Source organism: Triturus cristatus, chromosome 4_1, assembly GCF_964204655.1.
Source record: "Triturus cristatus chromosome 4_1, aTriCri1.1, whole genome shotgun sequence".
In the NCBI taxonomy this organism is placed as follows: Eukaryota; Metazoa; Chordata; class Amphibia; order Caudata; family Salamandridae; genus Triturus; species Triturus cristatus.
The window spans coordinates 228204367-228226917 of NC_140585.1; the positions used below are offsets into that span (position 1 = coordinate 228204367).

Consider the following 22551-nt stretch of genomic DNA (forward strand, 5'->3'; position numbering starts at 1 on the left):
GCTACTGTGGGACCGCAACCACTGGCATTAAAAAAGTCAGGCAATTAACAATATTGAAGAGGTAGAAGGTAATGTTTGCATGTATGCAGTGCTGAAAACAAAAATACTAAGGGCCTCATGTAGGTAGCCAAATACCGGTCGGTAACGGCCGATTTTCGGTAATTATACCGTTACCGACCGGTATATTGGCTATTGGTATGTAGGGGGTCAATTTCTGAAATCGGAATTTACCGATTCGGTAAAACTACCGAATCGGTAAAATTACCGAATCGGTAACGTTACCGATGTGGTAATTTTACCGATTCGGTAATTTTACCGATTCGGTAAATTCCGCTTTCAGAAATGATATGTAGGGGGAGTGTGTGTGTGTGTTTATGAGTCGGTATTTACCACCAACTTTTAGTTGGTGGTAAATAATTAATGTATGTGTGTATGCATTTGGAAGCGCGTAGCAGTGTGCAATGTGGCATACATACATGCCCTTAGGGCATGTATGTGTGCCACATGTGCACACATGGCCGAATCAGGGGTGCAACAGGGTGTCAATGTGACACCCTGCCACCCTTGCATTTTCTCCACCATTACCGAATCGGTATTTACCGATTCGGTAATGAGGCATACCTTCCCCTCAATGGGAAGGTATGCCTCATTACCGAATCGGTAAATACCGATTCGGTAATTACCGAATTGTAACGAATCGGTAAAAAATACCGACTCATTACCTACATACGAGTTACCACTTCTAAAATACCGATTCGGTATCGTTCGGTATTTTAGAAGTGGTAACTGGTATGCTACCTACATGAGGCCCTAAGTGAGAGAATTACTGTCTTGCAGCACCTAATTTCTGATGAGAGTGGAAGTCCTGAGCCTCTGAAAATCAGATAAGGTTGAGATTGCGGTTGCTGGGCCTATTTATTGTGCTCTCTTCGCACCTTGAAGTAACACTGAGTAAACCCTCGCACACAGCACACTTTTCCAATTATTTTTTCATTTACACCCACAAGTGCCTTTAGAAGGCCTTTAGTTCATGGGTATGTTGCAATTGTAGATCTCTGCTCGGTGGTGCGAGGCAACTATGGATACTTACATTCTGTGCTTGTTTTGTTTTGCGTCATGTTGTTTTAGAGTAACAGCTTTCCCAATATGGATTGCAATTCAAGCTTTCGAAGTGCTCAAGAGTACCGAAATAAAGAATATATGATGAGATATAGAGCTTGAACCCGAGGCACCCTCCCCATGACAGTCATTTCATGTAGTAAAATCCCATCATGCTAGGTAAAGGCGATACATGCTGGTGAATAAAGTATAAATAGAAACAACAAAAGTAATGTGCTTAAAAGGCATCAATGGCTACCAATTCCATTCACACAGACAGGTGTGTTTTAGAAAGCACCATTTGCCAATTTGTCCTTGAAACAGAAGCACGAAATAACATACCCTTCCAAGCATACTCATCCAATGAGTATTAAAATACATTTGTTAACATTGAAAGGCGTGAGTAGATGGGATTCTGGTTTCGATGCTCTGCCCTTACCACTTAAAATCTGCAATATCATCTAAAAACATAAAACATCTGAAACTGAAAAGTCCAGTAGGTGCAAAGTAATAACTTATCACCATTAAGCATTCAGTCTTTAAGATCATTACATATTCTTTAATGCAGTTCTGCTATCTCCCTCTAGCCAAATTGATCTATATACCCGACAAAGAAAATATAAAGATGAGTTTGCTTCTCTTTTATTAACAAACTACACGTTAAAAATCTAAATGATATAAAATAACAATTTCATTTGCCTACTTTTTGTCCTCCTGCTTATATTCCCAGGGCGAGGACAATATTCTCAGCAAGAAAAAGAAAGTGATAGAGAGAGCGCAATGAATGCTGTCCTTTTACATTAATGGAAGACTTGTACCAACGGACTCATCACTAGGGGCAGAATATCTTTCTCCCTATGGCTAGCAGGTCCCTCTTTGGTATGCATGGAAACATCCATGTTAGACATTGGGTTTGTGGTTGGCTAGGAGATGCACCTAAGCCAGGCAGAACCCACCACTCTAGTCAGGGCAAGGGAGTTACACACCAAAGATAACCCCTGCTTACCCCCTTGGTAGCTTGGCGGAGGAGTCAGGCTTATCCCAAAGGCAATGTGTAAAGCAATTGCGCAACACACACACACACACACACACACAATAGTGACACACCACAAAAGAAACTCAACGCAAGGTTATATAAAAATATCCTTTGATTATCTATAAAAACTCATTAGATCACAATCACATATATCACTGTGCCACCAGGCACTGGTCATGACTTGACAGGTATTACATCAACCACTTTGCCAATCGGGCAATTGTCATAAACATTACAGTTAGTTAGGGCGACCAGTAACTACTGGTAGGATTGCACTCAACATAACACATTATGCATACACAATATGGTAACATCATGCCCACATTGGGCATACCGCCATCACATCACTGTACCCGGGCTGCACACCCTGGCAATGTAACAAAACATTTCACATCCGGCATAGACTGCAAGATGTGGCCCATGAATCATCACTGCTGATCATCATACGCAATCCGGAATCAGTATGAAATGTCAGGTTATGGCACTGGCTATTTTCACACGGGACATACCACTACATACATGTATAATGACCCATAGCACCACCTAAGAGCGTAAAAACAACGTCGTAGTCACCAATCACCAGAGACCCTCCTGGTCGTGTAGGTGTTCCCCGCGTATGGCGCCCCTGCGCTGCTCTTACCGGCGTAGACGGTAAATGGCACTCGCTGCAGGAAATGCGGCAGTCATCTTGTCCCCTGGCACTAGGCCTCCAAATCTGCCCTTACACAGCCAGGGGTGTAGCAGGCACTGGCCCGTTGCACAAAGCACAATGAGGGCAGAAACCCAGCCCTGGATCGCATGAAGCATGATGCTGCCCGACCGGCATCCCAACAACCACAGCCCAGCAGAGGAATCTCAGCACTCCCTTCTCACCCTGGCCTCCCGTCTCGGGACCGGTGAGCACTCGAGAGGGGAGATGTCTCCTACAGCAGCACATGCACTGCACAGGGCGCGCAAGCTCCAGACGACTTCTATGCCTCGGAGCACCGCCGCAGCCCATGGCGTCCTCACTCTGCCTTACCTACTGGTGCGAGTAGGGTGGAAAGCCCACTGTTGGGGATACCAACGGTCTGCAGGATGAGGTATGCTGGTCTCCAAGGCACACGGAAGAGTTGATCCCGAGGACTGCTCCGTAGCAGATGCGGAAATGTGCCCCAGGGGCACTACCGAGTGCACGCCAGGATGGAAACACTCCAGTAGGACCTTGCTGGGGCCTGGGGGCACTGTAGAGTAACCACTCCACAAAAACGGGCAAGGACGAATGGGCTTGCTTCTATAGCCCGGAAAGATCAATCGGCGCCTCAGCGTGACCTCGTCAAGTAGGAAAATACGCGCCACTTTCTTTTAGCCCTGGGTCTCCACACGCTCTTCAGCCAGAGAACCAGTTGTGGCGCTCGTTGCCACCACCGTGGAAAGGCGATACAGCGCTCACAAAGCGCTCTAGTTTATCAGGACAAAGGGGAATACAGCACCCCTGGGGGAGCACTGGGGCCACATCAGCAAGGTGCAGGTTGGCAGGCCAGCACAAGGGTCCTCAGGGCAGAACTGCAGTCCTCCTTTCAGCCTAAAAAGTCCCAATGTGGTACCCCTGGCAATTCAACAGCCCTCTGGTAGTATCCAGAGCCACCAGCATCTGGCTACAAGTCCCACGCAGGGTCTTCTATGTTTACATGGGGTCAGAGCCACCCTTACTTATCGTCCCAATGTCTTTGTTCTGGTGGCACTTTACAATACAATTACACCACACTCCCATTCATAGTGTAAGCCTTGGCCCCAGACACACCACAGGGGGGCGGAGCCATCATTGTGGAAGGCAGGCACAGCCCTATTAAGGTGCAGGTGTTACTCCTCCCACCACTCCAAATGCAGGCCAGGCCTATTCAGGTGCAAGGGAAAACTCCTCCCGCTACTATAAATTCAGACTAGCGCGGAGTCACTCAGGCAGGGCAGGACACAAGTCAACACCCCCCCCAGGGACTGGCTGGAGAGAATGCACATCCCCTCTCCTGTCAGTCAGAACCTGACGGTAAATACACATCAGGCAGGGCACAAAGACACACAGCGCACAGAAATGACCACTTCTAAATATGGCATTTCTAAAATAGTAATAATAAATTTGCTCTCACCAATAAGCAGGATTTATCACCACTATTCCAAACATATCACACATGGTTACACTACCCCTTCTCATGTCAGGAATTACCACTGAAGCACATATCAGGGAATCCCCAATGCATCCCTATTAGAGAGCAGCCTCACAGCAGTGAGAAACCACATAGGCTGTTTGTCACTACCAGGACATGCCACACAGTTAAGGCACATGTCCTACCTTTTACCTACACTGCACCCTCCCTATAGTGCTAGCTACGGCCTATCGCAGGGGTGACTGGTATGTAGTAAAAAGGAAGTTGCAGACGTGGCAACCACTTCAGATGCCACGACACAGCTGCAGTAAACTGCACGCGCAGGCCCTGCAGTGGCAGAGGCCGGAGACAGGTTTGAAAGGCTACTTCGGTGGGTGGCACAAGTAGCACTGCAAGCCCACCAGTAGCATTTAATTTACTGGACCTGGGTATATGAGATACCACTGTACAAGGGACTGAAAGGTACAATAAATATGCCAAACAGATGTAGACCAATCTTACCAAGTTTACCATAGAGAGCACATGCACTTTAGCACTTAGCAGCAGTGGTAAAGTGCCCAGTGTCATAAAACCACCAACAACAGGTCAGTAAAAATACAGGAGGAAGGCAATAAGTTCTGGGAAGACCCTGCAAAAAAACCAACACTCCTTCTATGCCCGCCTATGTTAATCTGCAAGGAGCATCCTTTCCACAACAGAATAAAAATCATTGACCTAGATGACCCACTTTCTACATGGGACCCTTCTTATATAAGGTTGGGTTAGCTTGCTGTATAGCTTACTATATTCTATTCTCTATTTGCTTGGGAAGGTCTGGACAGGTCTTAATTATCCGGCAATGAAGGAAAGAGATATTTGAACACAGCGTTTAACTTGGGAGCGACTAAAAATATTTAGTGAACTACATGAGAAAGTGACCACAAATGTGAGAGACTTCGTGATATACGCCCTCGTGTTTGCAATTGTGTTGAAAAATGTAGAGTAAATACCTTTAGCTATTTTGAAAGAACGGATTACAATTGATTGCATACTGAAGAGAATCCTTGCTCTTTTAGAGTGCCTTATACTTTGTACCCTGACAAATCCTTTTTTAATGTGAAACGAGTTGGCTGCGTTATTGTGAGAGAGAAAAAGAAGAAAGACAAATGAATTAAAGCAAAGAAATTAACAACAACAATCAGAACTTGCGAACACTTATTTATTCATTTCTTGAATTTATGCTATTTTCTAACTGAATGTGGTTGCCTCTCTTTCTGTATACAATACAGGTCTTAATTACTTTGGTCAACAATATGTGAAAAGTGTAGTGTACATAAAACAAAACACAGATGTCACAATACATGTATGTTCGTAGGTCTTCAGTGGTTTTCTAGGACACACGGATCACAATCAGGGATGGCTGCCTCTGAGCTTTTTAAATTTGCGGATAGAAAAACTAAATCTCAAGAAAGAGGGAAGGGAGAAGATTTGTTTCAAGCTAGTAAACACTGCCAGAATGGCAGAAAGAAAATGTTAAAACACAGTCTTCAATTTTTTTCTGGAAGTGAAATGGTCATTGAAGTCTTTTATTCTAGTGAGGAGGAAGCTCCAAAGTTTGGAGCCTAAACCTCTAATTTTCTGAATTTAGATTTTTAACAATGAGTTTTGCCTCAATTGAGGAGTGGCAAAATAAAATTCTAATTTTTATTTTGCCACTTAAAACAACTTGAAATATACACAAAATAAAAAAAAACAGTTTTGAAATCAATTAAAACTCGGCCTACACGAGGGCTAGGTTGTGCGCTTTTCTTACCCAGAGTCTCAAGGAAATATTAATCATGAACCTGAAAGGGCCTCCAACGCTATATACGTCTAGAGATTTCACAAAACAATCACATATGTCAACTAGACAACCTGATATCAATAACATCTATACTTCAAGTACAAATACGGTATCGCTTCCAAAGAAATAATCTTTTCTGTATAGTCATCTCTATGAGGATTACAGACACTTGCTACTATAACAATCTGATTATTAATTTTCACTTTTGCAGCTGCCCACCGACCATATTTATCAATTTTTGAATCAGTACCAGCCATTTTAGAATTCTTACGTATTAAGGTGGCTGTATCCTTGAGCTGATGTAGTAAACAGTTCCACCGATAGCAACTGTTATTTTTTAATTTGGTTAATTAAGATAGATGTTTCTTGCAACAGAAAATAGCAGCACAGGAGTTTTGTATCAGTAGACTGATAGCTGGTCTCTTCTTTAGGTCTGGCATTACCAAGACCATCCAATTTTACTAAAATTATGTATAATATGATGTAACAGCCCTTTCAGCCATTGGTCTGTTATTGTGGCAACCACATTTTCTTCTGCCCACTACAGCAGGCAGCATGGGGCAATGGGCCAGCCCACTTCAGCCACTGGCTAACTTTATTGTGAGTGACAATATTCTGCCATTTCACAAGAAGCACATCCACGCTTTAAATCGTTCCCTCAAGTGCCAGGGACCACTATGCCAATATTTTTTCTTTTTATCCAATGTTTTATTTTTAAAGCAGCATAAGTCCAGCAGCTTCCCCAATAATAAAGTTATGAAAAGAATGCGACAAGAAAAACCATACACAAAGCTAAAAGAATGGCAGTCAAAACCAGACTTATTAGCTCTGCCAATGCTTGTTTCAAATACAGAAGCCCATTCACAATCCAGGAGATGATAATCTATAATTAACAATCTAACAATGAAATGTAAAACTGGAGTTGGATAATAACTATAAGGACTTTTTTCCACTCTTCAATGCACATCCTAGTAATCATTATCCTAACCCAATCAGAGGATGAGTTAGCCACCATGCAGCCACCTTATGTGTACTGGAAAGACTGGAATTCCATCTTCGGCCCAGTAGACAGAAGCTCAAAAACAAAAGGAAGATGACATAAACGACTTAGATCTAGTGTTAGATTTTTAACATCCCATTTAAGGTAGTTGGATAGTTACAGACAGACCTACCCTCACAAATGTGGTTTCACCGTTTACTCTAATCAGCATCAGCCTTCTTCTATAATGAATTTATTTTTTGATTTTCAAAGAATTGATGAGTAACTATATAGACAGAAAACTATGCCAAGGCATAGATCAGATCATGCAATGATAGCATCTGATTTGGCTTAAATCGGTTATGAAAGACAAGCATGTAACTGGTCTTTCAACAGAGTCTTTTGGTAGGATGAAGAGTTTCTCCAATATCTTAAATGGAAAATACTCAAATTCTTCTTTCAAGATTTAAGCTCTACTCATATTTTTTTGATTGGGACTCATTGAAACCTTATCTGAGGGGAAGCATTATGAGCTATTAGAACAAGTTCTAAACTGTCAATCTCTGTTTGAGTTGGAGGAGAACCCTGAATTAGAACAAGCATTTACAGTGCAATAGGTCTCGCATTTGCGAAGGTTTCTGCTATTGGTATTGTAAATGACAATGCATTTAAAAAATAAAAAAAAAAGGCATTGCCATTTACAATGGCAAATAGCTTAAACTCACTCAAATGCGAGGCCTATTGCATTGCAAATGCTGCACCTGCGCCCTATGCAGCCGGCGATGTTGTCACGACCAGTGCAAATTAGGAGAAAATAAAACTAGTTATACTCTGCTACAGTTAAGACGTTAGTAGTGATTGTCTCAATTATAGCAGTGCATAGTTATATATTTTTTCTCCTCACCTTCACAATGCCTTCAAATACCAAGCTGTGAGGGCGGGGTGGGGAGATAATGAGCTCAGGATTGCAGCATGTCCGAGCCCGAGGGGCGGAGCAGACTGCTGTTAAAAACAAAATTAAGTAAAGCCCGTGAAATGTAAGCATGAACAACATGGGCAGGACGGAGCTGCGGGGCTGTGACAGCATGCGCCATTTGTGAGTTTGTGTATATTTTGTCAGCAGCGCATAACAAGAAATAAGCGGGTGTCGTTCTGGAACCTGAAGGTGCCTCGCGCAGGAAAGCACGACTTATCTGCAGGACAAAATAATTACATAAAACAAGACAAGCCCGGCGGAGCGTGGCGCGCGCGCTTGGCGGGGGAGGGGGAGCGCATTCCAGGCGGGGGAGCGGACCCTTAGAAGTACAATGCCAAACGGATTGCATGGCGGCACGATGCACGTGATTGTGCGCGTGCTCGCCATGCAATCCACTTTTGGGAGCCCCTTACTAGAGTCTCGCTGAGCGATCGTTTATGCGATCGCCAGGCGAGACCTAAAAACAATGTACAAATTTCAAGGAGCCCAGACTACTTCGGACACTGATCATATGAAAACCTTTTTGCACAATCATTTTGCAGTAAGAACAATTCTATGAGTTAACTGCAACTAACATCCGTGAATACCTGACTACGGCTACTTTTGCGTGGCTGGAAGCTCACCAGTGACAACCTCTCTTTGCCCCAGTCACATTGCAGGAGATTAGAGGCGGATGAAACATATAAAAACATCCTCCTGGAGGTTAATTGGAGAGCAGCACAGTACCCCCTGCACTACGTGAAGCAAACACAGACCCCTTTCTTTAAATCAACTTGGATTTGATTTGATTTATGTATTTGTAAAGCGTGACGAATGCCCGTGGGCGTCTTGGCGCTAGGAATTGTAGTTTGCCAGGTATTGGCCGGAATCCAGGAAGATCAAGATCAGTTGTTAAAGAGCCAGGATTTCAGTTCCTTTCTGAAGGACCAGAGTGATGGGCTGTTCTTAATGGAAATGGGGAGCTGGTTCCAGATCTTGACTGTCCCTAACAGGAAGCTTCTGCCACCCCATCGGGCCTTTTTAGGGCTCGCCTGGAGTAAGACTGCGCAGACATGCGCAGTCTCGCTGGCGAGATTTAGGGCCATATGTAGGTACCTAAATACCGGTCGGTAACGGCCGAAAATCGGTAAATTTCAGGTTACCGACCGGTATTCAGGCAATTGAGATGTAGGAGGCTGGATTTAAGGATTCGGTAATTTACCGATTCGTTATTTTAAGGAATTGGTAAAATACCGAATCGGTAAATTACCGAATCCTTAAATCCTATGTAGGGCGCACTCAAGCGAGTGCATTTTTGTTTTAAGGATTTGTTATTTACCACAAACTACAGGTTGGTGGTAAATACCGAATACCTTTTAAAAAGCAATTGTGTGCTTTTCTAGAAATGCCATGTGGCAGACATACATGCCCTTAGGGCATGTATGTGCGCCACATGTGCACACATGCCCGATTCAGGGGTGCGACAGGGTGTCAATGTGACACCCTGCCACCCTTGAATATGCTCCCCCTATTACCGATTCGGTATTTACCGAATCGGTAATAGTGAATGGCTTCCTATTCATTCCTATGGGCCTCCAGGCCCATAGGAATGACTAGGAAGGTATTCCTTATTACCGATTCGGTAAATACCGAATCGGTGATAATGAATATTACCGAATCGGTAAAATGTACCGATTTTTTACCTACATTCTATTTACCGATTCTTAAATACCGAATCTGTAAAATTCGGTATTTAGGAATCGGTAAATAGAAATTACCTACAAATGGCCCTTAATGATTTGAGGAGATTTCTCTAGTGGGCTTTAAGCCCCGCCACTCTTTTCCATTGGCTGGCATCACCGTTTATGCTAAACGGTGGCCAGCCATTGGAAAAGAGCGTCTAGTGACGTACACTTTTCTCTTTTAGAGCCGTCCCAGTTGGACTGGCTGCTCCGACTTACTGCTGGCATAAAAGGTTTTTTTATCTTTATGGGGCTAAACACATGACCCCATAAAGATAAGAAACCAGTCAGGCGAGCCAGTCCAACTGGGACGGCTCTAAAAGAGAAAAAAAGGTGGGAGGCGTTGTTGGCGTTGCTTGTGCATGAAACAAACGTGGACACATCTCGAAGGTCTCTCTCTGGCATTCAGCTTTAGGCACTCTGCCCTTCGTGAGTGTACAGCCGGAGAGTCTGCCCCGATCACTCTTACGTTGAAAGGCGAGGCTCCGATACGGATCCGATCTGCCCGTCGTGCCTAACCCCCCCCTCCCCCCCCCATCATGTTCGTCACCCTGCTCACACTACGCTGGCTGTGGCGCCCGTCACCCCGCAGCACTGGGTTTACTCCGCCTTCATCAGATAACAGTGGCGGGAGGAAGCTGGCACTCGGGATTAAGATAAACAAAGAGTAAATTCAAACACGGAGCTTAATTAATGTTTGCTTTCGGGGCGGATCACAGGGCGCTGCGTGGGCTGGATCCGGGTGGGTGTTCCTGAAGAGATGGCGCGGCTGTCCCTCCCCTGGACAGGAGGGTGCGAGCTGCAGTGTAGTCAGGGCAGTCAGTGCTCGGTATGTGATGCCCGAGGTGTGCGCGGTGTCTGTCGTACATGCTCCGTGCTGCATGACTCGACGTGTGGATGTTGTGCAGATATGTGGATACCCCCAGGTTCTTGACACTTTTATAACTTAAATTGCTGTCGAGCATGTTTGAGTCTTAGTTTTTGATGCAAGCACGGTCATTAAATTCCACCCTTCCTTAGGAATGGTAATGTTTATTTTCAGTATTTTTATGTTTTATTCACGATTTTCCTTGAAAACCGAGTGTCATTGCCTGTTCTTTTTAAGTATCCGGGCCCCGAAGGCAATTATGAGCAGTAGAATCTCCACAGTCGCGAGCTCTTAAGGCCGCTCTAGTTCCGTGAGTCTAGCTGTCAATCCTCATAAATAAAAGCAGCAGCATAGAGGCGAAAGGATGTAGCTTTAGGGCCAGAGCTGCCGACTTTTGGCTAGGGGAACCAGGTTCAAGTTTCGGTGTCAGCTCGACATCCTGTGATTATTGGCATACCACTAACTCCTCTCTGTGCCTCAAAATGAATGTGTCCTTGTTGTAGCTGGTGCTCGTGTAAAGTGCTACAGTTCCTTTGGGGCGGTTTGGCGCTATATAAATCTGAAAAAAATCAGTAGGTAATGGATGTTATTTTTTAATGAGTAGTTATGCGAAGGGTTTATGGTATTTTCCTTTTTTATGCAGCGCCAAAAATGTTGCAAGTGTTCCAAATGTCACTATGACCCAATTGAGTCCTGCTGTTTTTATTGGTTTTGGAAGGATGAAAGGCTGGGCAGTCCCTTCTAGCTTTTCAGACTTTGACTTTTAGGTTCAACACACATCTGCAGCAAATGCATGCATCTGCTGAGCTCTTGACTTCTGTTGCTACCATCATTATCGACACCAGTCACACTGAATACTGCAATGCCGCATTGTGCACAGTTTTGTGTACAGGTGCGAGAGCGGTTTTCTGTAACTGTTGCATGCGGACTGCTTGCCAGCGCAGAACTTGTAGAAAAACTGCATACTGATGTTTACAAGCATCGCTTGGTATAGTGATCTCTGTATTTACAACTATGGAGTAAACAGATGAAAAGCAACGAAACCTTCACGGAATTCATCCTTCTGATTGTCTTCAAAGTCCCCTAGAGCTGATAAATTGGATGTGCCCACTCCTCCCAGTAATATTTCCTGCCACAGTTTCCATCTTTCACTTGCCTTCCTCTGTAGTACCACATTCTGAAGTGAGTGGTCTCTATACAGGGTAGGAGTGACCTCTTGGCTCTCTTTTGCTAGCAGGCCTGGAAGACTCTAGACTGCAGCTTGACCGTTCTCTCCTTTGCCATCCTTCTGCCCCTACCAGGAGGTCCTTCCTTCATGTGCACCATATAATGTTTTGGAGTCACTTCTTTCGATAAATCTTTTTATGTTTAATGCACAGAAACGACAGAGCAAAGCAATGGCATCCGAGGGAGACCCATAGGACGCTAGACATCGACACTGACCTATGATTCATGAGTATAGCCATGTCGATACCACACAGGAAAACCAAGGCCACTTCAACTACCAGCCCGATAGGCTAGGCTGTTCATGGGCCCAAATTTGGGCATGTTTCGCTATGCACGGTCTCATTTATGAGCCATTTGCTCAGCTGCACCGCAGTAGTCCATGCCTCGATACCAGTCCGCTAGCGGCAAGGGGCAGTGTCTCTCTTGGCCAGCAGGAACCCCATGCCAGCCCATAACCTTAGGTACCTCAAGTCAACCCACCACTCCATTAGTCCCAACAGCCCCCAGGGGGGTCTAACTCCGTGGGGGTATCCAGTCCAGCTGCTAAAACCATAAGGATCGCCTGCCAGTAGTTGAGGATAAGGCAGCAGTCACGTGATAAAAGATGCCTGCTGCTTCCACGCATCTCATACTAGCAGCACGGCTGGCTTGCCTCATCCTAGACAGTCTGTGGGGACTGTGATAAATCCCGTGGAAGTAGTTGAATTGAATAAGCTTGAGATTGGGTTGTCCACCGTCCGCACTGCCGTTTTTACCACCATCGTCATCGTCTTTACCTGGATCAGTGCACCAAGTAGCCCTGAAGCCTGTAATTGGGTCTGGGAGGGTTTATGATTAAACAGCTGTACAGTCTACAGATTTCAAGTCACCCGTCAACTGCTTGAATCATTTAATGAGGTCAGTGGCCCAGACCTCTCTTAGGCAGGAAATGCCAATAAAGTCCCAGGCAGCGAACTCGGGTAACTGCACAGCGTGCTTGAGCCTAGAACCAAGCCACAGACTGGTGTGAATGGTGAATTAGCACAGCTAGCTGATATGCTTCAGGGCCTCCTGTCAGCACCGCGTTTAATTAACAACAAGCATTGAAATTGCAATAGGCCTCGCCTTTTATTAAGTTAAAGCCATTTGCTTTGCTATATAACACCATTAGCAAAGCAAATGGCTTTAACTTAATAAAAGGTGAGGCCTATTGCATTTTCAATGCTTGTTACATTTAGGTGTCTGCAGAAGTTTAGTATGGGCTGATCTTAGGCTTCTGGCCGGCGCATACCATTCCAGATGCGTCCTCAGAAAGTGCAGCCCTATACCATGTAAAGCTTTGACAATAAGATACTTACTAAAATTATAGTACTCCACTTGCTACCAGAGTTGATCCACCCAGATCAGTCAGGATTCATCCCAGGCAGAACATCGGATAACCTCTGCACACTGTTCTTTATCACTCATCAAGTTACCCTGAAATTTGAAGCATCTGTTGCATTTTTAAGTACTGCAAAAGCTTTGACTCAATACAATGGCCCTTTTTGCTAATGTAGCTGGAAAGGACAGGTAGGGTTGGAGCTTTACTTGAGTTACCCTTCTGTATACAGCACCTACTGCCAGAATCAAAGTCAATAACATACTCACCTCTCCAATTCCTATACAATGGCGCACCACTCAAAAGGTGCTAGTTATCACCTATCCATTTTGCCTTGGCGGTGGGTTTGTGGCATCCAGTTGGGAGTCACACAAGTTCATCTTATCAATATATGCAGAAAATATCCTGCTTATTGTAGAAAGAAAAAACACCCATTACCTAGACCCTGTCATTGACAAACCAGTAGAATTTGGCAAAATGGTCCAGTCTTAAAACAAATTGATTTAAAATCGATATTTATGTCACTAACGAGAGTCATGCAGTCCCTGGTTTTCCAGTACCCCAGAAATGGCACAGAACTCATTTGGTACTTAGGTATTCAATATCACTAGGAACCAAGAACACTCAAAGAAAACCAGGAGAAATGCATGATCAGCCTTTCTAAACTGGTAAACAATATGATTATATTGCCACCGACTATGGCAGGAAACGGTACCACTTATGAAGATAGTTGTCCTCCCCAAATTACTACATTTCTTCCAGAACTTCCCAATCTCTCTTTAAAAAAATCTGCTTCGATCAGTTGAGCTCTCTGATGGTCAGAGTAAGGTATAGAGTGCACATAGTCCAGTAGAACCCTAAAGGTAGGCAGAGGTAAAAGTAGATAATACCTTACTCTCTATTTGTGGTAGTTTGGGTGAGCAGTAAGGCTTTATCAGAGGGTAGTGTTAAGCATTTATTGTACACACTCAGGCAAGAAATGATGTCACACACTCAAAGACTGAACTCAGACCAATTTGTTTGCATAAAAATATGATTTAGTTATTTGATTTCTAGAACCAAGCCAGGCCTGGTGCAGGTAAGTGAAATAATACTTTGCAGAAATATTGCAGTTGAAAAAGAATGGAAATGCAGTTGGATGCAATTGGTTTGTTTACAGGTAAGTTAACAGTAAAAATTACTTTACAGTTACTTTTGAGATTACTTTATATGTTACTTTTTAGATTATTTTTAAGTTACTTTTTCTACTCAGTGTGATATGCCTAGATAGCACACTAAGACATTTACTAGAGAAAAGGTAAGTAATTTAGTTTTTCTACATTTGCAGTTTCTTAGGGTTTCATACAAACCAACTCCACACTTAAAAGATTTTTCACAGAAAAGCAGTCAATGCAGTCCTATGGGAGAAAACAGTGTCATTGGTTTATAGGTAAGTACTTAGGTTTTGGAGTTGGTATTCTGGGGTTAGAACCATCGTTCGCCCAGGGTCGAGGATGCACTCTCAAAACACCCTCAGCGGCACATGGGCGGCTGGGTGCATGGTGCTGAGGCCCAATGTTATCCAATGGGGTACAGGGGGCCTAAGGTTGTTGGCTGCTCACGAGCAGGCCACTAGGTTGTGGGAGCAAAGCTCCTGGACTTAAGCTCAGGGCAAAGGGGGGGGGTCTGAGTTTGCACACAAGGTGCACTCACAGGGGCGGCCAGGTGCAGGGTGCTGTTTTGGCGTCTGGTCCCCTGTTGTTTTCAATAAAGATTGCCAGTTTTGGAATTTGGCTGCAGGCTCGGTCCAGGAAGGAACCAACAGCTGGACAGGTAAGTAGGAGGGCTCAGGAGATAGGTGCACTTCGGGTCCTCTTCTCCAAGGAGCAGGGTGGCTGGATCCAGGGGTGTCTTTTGAGATAGATTTCACCTTTTACCTGGCCACTCATGGTTAATGGGTCTCCGTGCAGAGGCTGCAAGCGACTACGGGCAGTCCTGGAGGGGTCAACCTACAGTGGACTCGGACTCTATTTATTTAGGGGGCCTTTTAGGGGTCTCAGGGTCAGTAGCCAATAGGCTACTGACCTTAGGGTGACTACACCCTTGGTGAGCTCACCCCACATGGAGGAGTGGGCACAATCCCTAATCCTGATTGGAGAGTGCCTCCCATCTGCAAGATGGCGGGCACTGAAGAGTGGGATTCACCTCGCCTCCCCCACCTGTGTGCCAGTCAGGGAACCCACCAGAGGCTGGTCGTTCTTCAGAAGGCATCGCTAAGATGCCCTTGAGTGCATTGTATAATAAATCCCACACTGACATCAGTGTGGGTTTATTATGATGAGACGTTTGCTACCAAATTTCTCAGAATTCAGTAAAGCAATTATGGTGCTGTGGAGTTCGTAACGACTAACTCCCAGACCATATACTCTTTATAGCTTTACTGCACTTACATAGTCTAAGAATGAACTTAGACACTGTAGGGATACAGTGCTCATGCAACTGTACCCTCACCAGTGGTAGAGTGCACCCAGCTAGAGGGGTGTCTTACCTATACCATAGGCAGTAGGTTGGAGGCATGGCATACATTCTCTTCACTTTTCTCTGCACCAAAACAGGCAACCTGCAATGGCAGTGTGTGTGTTAAGGTACAGGACCTCTAAGGGCGACACAATATGTGCTGCAGCCCTTAGAGGCCTTCCCTGTTCGCAGTACCCTTGGTACCCATGGTACCTTTTACAACGGACTTACATGTGTCTAGAGAGGTGCCAATTGGGGGTACAGGGTACAGTTTCGGGAAAGAACACATGCCCTGGGAACCTGATTATCAGGGATCCAGGGCACATCAAGACAAAGTGCATCAGAAATCTGGCAAAAAGTGTGTGTGGGGGGGGGCGTTAACTGCAACAGAAACCCAGCTTCCTACACCTGGTACAAACTGCAGATACCAAACATCAGGGAGGATTTTCGGCACCACATTTTGAGTTATACTACTTGACAGCGCAGGCCCAGTATGCACACCAATAGTTCCACCCTGCACATCTGGATCTGTAGGTGGGGCTTGCCGCCCACACCCTGCCGCTCACTACCCTGCTAACCACCCCGCAGCCCAACGACAGAGATCCATATGGTAGAATCTAGTATGTGGGCTTGGTCTCGAATTGCATCATTAACTAAATATCCAGGAACTCTATTCTTCACACCTCCCACCTCCCACCGTCACACCATCCCAGACTTCCCTTGACCTCTGAACCTGGGATAATCAAATAAGCGAAGGAAAGCAGAAGAAGCTGGGGGACCTATTCCCGGACGGAAACATCCTATCATACACAAATTTCCTTTGTCGTTATCAAAGCACATTGATGGGCACACTTGTTTATCAACTATTCCAGCAATGCCAGAAAAACCCACAGAGTGGGCGCTGCTCACTCTGGTTGTCCCACACCTTAGTACAGCTTGCTTGATTACACGTATGTATAATTCAAACAAAACGCACTAAATCATGACACATTAACCTATTACATGCAAATGGATGTATGACCTGGGGCGTAGGATTACAGACTCACAATGGCTGTATTACTGTCAGCACGTTAGAGATGTTTACCCAAGGGTAAATTCAGACTGGTCCATCTAAAATGTATTCATAGAGCCTATGACACACCTGCTAGCTTGAAGCGCTGTGGGTTGACAAACGCTGCTTATTTCTAGAGATGTAATGCTCCTGATGCAAACTTTCTGCACATGGTTTGGTTCTGCTCCCCAATTTAGGAATACTGGAAGAAAATATTGTAACTTGCGCAGGAAATTAGTGACTGTTATCCCCTTCGCTTGCTGTCCTGGGGAATTCAAATGAAATTCCTGTAAACTTGTCGCTATTACAGTATCATTTTGCATACGCAGAATAACTATGCTTTGGCATAAGAAGACTGCACCCAGCTATACAGGTTGGCTGAGAGCCATGTTTACCTGCTGTGGACACTCTGATGTTTATAAAGCACTCCAGCAGAGTGCTACCTGGCCTCGTGATATGGGGTCTCCATGAGAACCTACCTTGCTAAAATCATGTCATGGTTAAGTAATTTAATGAAATGATTACATGGATAGTTTGGTACTTTGCCTTCTGTTGCGCAATTGCATATATACGGGACGGGGAGGTTGTCCAATATTACGCCGCATTGTTATTATTGAAAATCGTAAATAAAAATTCTGAAAAAAACCAAATTTTAAAAACAACAATTCCACGAGTTTAATTAGAAGAATGGAAGTAAGCAGGCCCTGCAATCCAATGTTAAATAGCTGCTGATCAAATAACTCATTCATTTTGGAGGCCAAGATTATTCCACAAGACAACAGTTAGATAAAGAAATCTGAAACCTATTTTTCTGCATATTTCGAGATGGAATAGATATACACAGTCAGATTTCTGCTAAACAGCCATTACTAACAAGTATTGCAAAGATGTTATAGCAAATCACCAGAGAAGAGGTTGTGGCTATGATGGCCACATTTAAAAACAGAAAAGCATAAAGATACAAAGGGTTTCCAATAGAAATCTGGAAGCTTTTACAGAATCAGATATGCGATATCTGCCTGGTTTCTCAAAATTGCTTTCAGATGAGAAGCTCTCCTAATTCATCACATGAAGCCCTTGCATCAGTGTTCTGTAAATCTCACAAATATCCAAACAAGTGCTCCTCTCGTTTGGTCCAATACCTTTACTCAGTAGTGATCATAACATATATTCTACAGTATTAACCAATTGCATACAATACTTCATAAAGGAACGGATTTATAGTACTCAGCAAGGGTTCACTGAAGGCCAGAATATTAATGAGAATATTTTAGGTTTTTTTTGTTTGTATGAACTATGCAACTGTTAAGTTAACTCCTTTGAAAGTTGCTTTTGTAGATAAAGAACATGCTGTTGACCAGGCCAGCTGGTCATACGCATGGCACACAAGAGAGCACTGTGGCTGTCCTGTAAAGATAATAAAAGCGATTAAAACGTTATATCGGGCATCTTCTGCATGCTTAGCCATTTTTTTCCCCACTTAGGCCCGACAATACCAGGGGTGCCCTTTATCCCCTTTTCACTGATCACTAAGCAACCGTTCTTCATATGAACACCTTAATCAAAGGGCTTTTTAGGTACCACAGAACACAATACTCACATATGCGGACGACTAAACTTAAGAAACCAAACTTATGATTATTTTAGGGATGTTTGGTTTGTTTTCAGGATATAAGGTTAATGGTAAAGAGACCTAGATTGTATTGTGGAACAATGGGCTAACGTACAAGATAGTTAAGGTGAAATATTTATGAGTTATCATTTTAAAGAAACTTGAAGACTATTCCTCATGAACTATTACTCAAAGCGGGACGAAATTAAACAACTTCTGGATCATAAAAAGAACTGGACATTGTCACTGACTGTTCACGTTAATTATATCAAGATGACTATCCTTTCAAAATTATTGTACTTGTTTCAGCCGCTTTCAACCTAAATCCCAAAGAGTTTTTTGATAAATTAGAAGTCTGTAGCAACTGTTTTATTTGGGAGAAATAAAGGACCTAGAATTGCTAAAAGTAAATTAACAGGTAAACTACATGAAGCAGGACTAGAAAACTTAGATTTTCGCAAATATCACTCTGCAGAAAAACAACATACTATTCAATTCTTGACTCACGCCAAACAGGTGTGATTGTACTTAATTCCAGTATTTATCTGACATTATTCATCACTTGACCTACAGAGAATATACATCGCTAAATCTAACAGCCCTAAGTATTTCAAGAAAATCACATCCAAAAATATTCAGGACACGGACCATGTACTGTGGGATGTACAAGGGCTTGAAATCCCTACATGTATGTGTTATACTGAAATATGATAAAACGTAGATGTTCCAATACTTGACACTTTGTTAAACTCGACTTTAAATGACTGTATCGTACACTAGAGTGCAATTAATAATTGTTGCAGTTAAGAGCTTTTAAAAAATTATAAACAGTCCTAAATAATTAACCCACACTATATAAAATGTATAAATATATTATTACAATTAAATATAATTAATAACTTACTAATGCTTGCTCATCCTTTGAACGCTAATATTTTCGATGCGAATACACAAAATGAGTGTTTTCCCAATTCTACCAGAAATTGATATCATTTGGAGATAAATTAAAAAATATGTTAAGGTTGCAATGCATTACTGGAACAGTACATGTTGACGAATCTCTTTGGAGTACTAGCTTGGCTATAAATAAAATCACTTTTACTAATACAAAATACCGCTGAAACATTTTTGATTACAATTCAACATATTTATCACACTCTTTGTAAACTATGCAAACTTTTTCTCCTAAACACTTGTTGCTACCGTACGTGGGGATAACACCGCTGAGCACATACATTTTTAAACTGTCCAGTTTTGAAAGATACTAGCAAACAGTTATCTATACAAAAAGAACCACAGACTGCACTCTTTGGAATAGAGGCATGTTCCAAAAGTTGCAGACGGCCATATGCTTATCCACTGAGATTGGCACACAGCAATTCCGAGGCAATGGGAGGATAAAACTCAACCTGTATCCTGTAGGTGGCGAGCAGAGGCAATATGGGATTCTGATTTAGAAGTTAAAATCGCTACATTTAGTATCAGCAACAAATAACTGTTTGAGAGAGTATTTAAAATATTAGGAGCAACTGCAATGACAACTCTTTCTTCTCATGCTATTTAACTCATTTATCACAGCTCTTACAAACTCCAGGGGTTCTCTAATATTTTAGAACACATTTTTTTTCTCGTTCTTAAATGAAGATATTTTACTAATATAATAGGAAAGGTTGCTGCTTTTTCTCCTGGCTGGTTACTGCAAGTATAAACTTCACTCTGTGTGGGACGTTAACTGTTAATGTGTTCGACCAGTGTGGGGAACCTATCCTACCATTGATATTCACAGGAACTGGAGTATCCTAGGATTAAGATGTAATCAGGAGTTGATGCAATGCATTCAGATGAGGCCAACATCTCTGACAACAGATTCTAAAACAATGCATTATGGGGACCAGAATGTAATTCAAAAACATTATAATTTGGGGGGGAAACAAGAATAAACAAAGCATGTGGTGCCTTTTTGTGTCAATAGTTACACTCAACGACAGCACAGACTGCAGCTTGCTAATACATAGAAATGAAAACGGTCAGGCATCTGTTTGCCGGGGGAAGGATGGGTATGCCCATATGTTTCTTTTTTGATGTCATGGCTATATACCCTGCATCAGCTGGGTTTCAAAAAGAAACAAAATTTACCATACTTTAGAGATATTGATATAAATGAATGTTATCCTTAATCTTAACTGACAAAAAGATTACAACCATATTATGTGGATGCTGTTCACTAGTACTTCAGATTTTGTAGTTGGAATGCTGTCAATAAAGTATTTAATTTGTTATTAACAATGTAAATGATCGTCCCAAAGAATTCACCACAGAGCCCCCATCGGATCCAAGATATGCAGGTATCTTAGAATGCATACGCTAAGTTGTCAGGCCAAAAATGAAAACTGAGTTGTAGGTGACACAGAGCTGCTTAAAGTGGAGAGAAGCAGAAACTGGGAGCCAAAGGGGGCATCTGAGAACTCCATGGACACAACAAAATAGTTTCATGTTAACAATTTGACTAACAGCTAGGTTTTGAACAGTGTAATTCTTTTTGATCTGCCTTGTTGGGCGGGCGTAGGAAGGTTTATTTCCATATCTTTTAATATTGACAAGTAAATGGCCCATATGCATGGTGCCCAGCTTCATGTGGACAAAAGAGTAGGATTAGAATGTAATAAATTGGAACAGAAGAGACGCGAAGTTCTGATTATTATTATTATTATTATTATAGAGGCTTTTGTAACGCGCTCTGCTACTAAATAGTATAGTATCCTATACTATTTTAATTCTTGACTAACATGCATATATCTTATTGTGTCAGTTCAGCATTAAGTTTCTTTATGTTTACTTAACTCTGGTCACCTTATTAGTAATGCAGTGTCAATGTTGCGTTGCTCTTCTAACTACAACGGGTGGACTCTGCTCGCCACGCATATAGTTTTCAGGTGTCACAGTCAGGTACACACCCACTGCTTGGTGTAGATCGTATTCACTAGCTATACATTCATTCCTAGGTTCCCCTCCTGGAATGCAAGTATTGCATCCACATGGTACAGCAGGTTAGGTCTCCTGTACGCAGGTCTCTACAACAACATGCAGATATGTCTCTTCTCGTGTGCGCGGTACTTCCCCCACTGCATCCTTCCTCTCCTTGTGTGCATGTCTGCCTTCCTCTCAGTGTGCAGAAGTCACTCTCTCTACCGTTGTGAAAGGTGTTGGTCTCAATTAAAAGCCCAACTCTGAAACACATACCGTAACTACCTTGTTAAAACCTCCCTGTACAGGTCTCTGCCCCTGTGTGCACATCTCCCTACATCGGCCCTGTGCTCACCCCAGGTGAACAGATCTCGTCTATGTTGTGCAGGTCTAGTCACACAAGTGCAAGCCTCGATCAACTGGGTTTTGGTCTGTGCAGGTTTCTCTACCACTGCGCACAGACTCTATCAATAATGTGCATGACTCTGTCCTGTGGGTAAGTCTCCCCTCTCCTGTGTTAAGTCTCTCTGCCCTGGTCCTCTCACCTCTTCGGGGATGGCCGGGTCCTCCTCCGCGGCGCTCTGGGCCTCTGGCTCCGCCAAGTCCCCGTTTAGCAGTGCGGGGCCCTCAGCCGCCATCCTGATGGCTTGGGGGCTCCTTGGCCCGGCCGGCGTTACGTGTCCTCCGTTTCGGTGCTGGGCCTTAAGCCGGTGCTGTCACCGGGCCTCGCGCTGTCAGTCTCCCCCGGCTGCTCCTAATACACCAACCCGGCCGCGCGCAGCCTCCAGTAGCGCACTGCGCATGCGCGAGTCCGGTGCGCGCTGTCAACTGACAGCGGCGTTCGGCTTCCGTGACGTCACTCAGGATCACCACCGCCACCTCCGATAGCCACCGCTCATTGCGCAGGCGTGACAGTGCTTCTCTAGCTGCCTGAACGACGTCATCGGGGAACACCTTGAGGTCACTGCGCGACACCGCCTCCAAAAGGTGGGGGAAGGGAAAGGGAGAGCACGTCAGTGACGTCATGGCGTCCTCCTCTGGGGGTTGCCTAGAGACAGGGCTGTTTGTCTCAGAAGCTGCTCCGCTGCAACCTCCCACAACACTTAGTTGGACGGTGTGGCTCAGCCATGGTTTAACACCTTCTGTAGAGAATGCAGCGTGCTGTGGCTTGTATCTTCTGTGGGGGTACGAACTCCCGCA

General features: G+C 43.8%; 1 protein-coding gene across 3 annotated transcripts in view; it reads right to left on the bottom strand.

Annotated features, from left to right (window-relative positions):
* Nucleotides 1-22333, bottom strand: part of BRAF (B-Raf proto-oncogene, serine/threonine kinase) — an 803995-nt gene extending 781662 nt beyond the window's left edge. For 2 of the 3 annotated variants that reach the window (XM_085651927.1, XM_085651929.1), the window contains exon 1: nucleotides 21897-22322. In XM_085651927.1, the coding sequence (XP_085508053.1) occupies nucleotides 21897-21989 (93 nt within the window). In that variant the 5' untranslated portion in view covers nucleotides 21990-22322. Of the gene's footprint in view, nucleotides 1-21896 lie in introns of all 3 variants that reach the window. The other variant, XM_085651928.1, reaches the window with a different exon arrangement.
* Nucleotides 22334-22551: the final 218 nt, after the last annotated feature.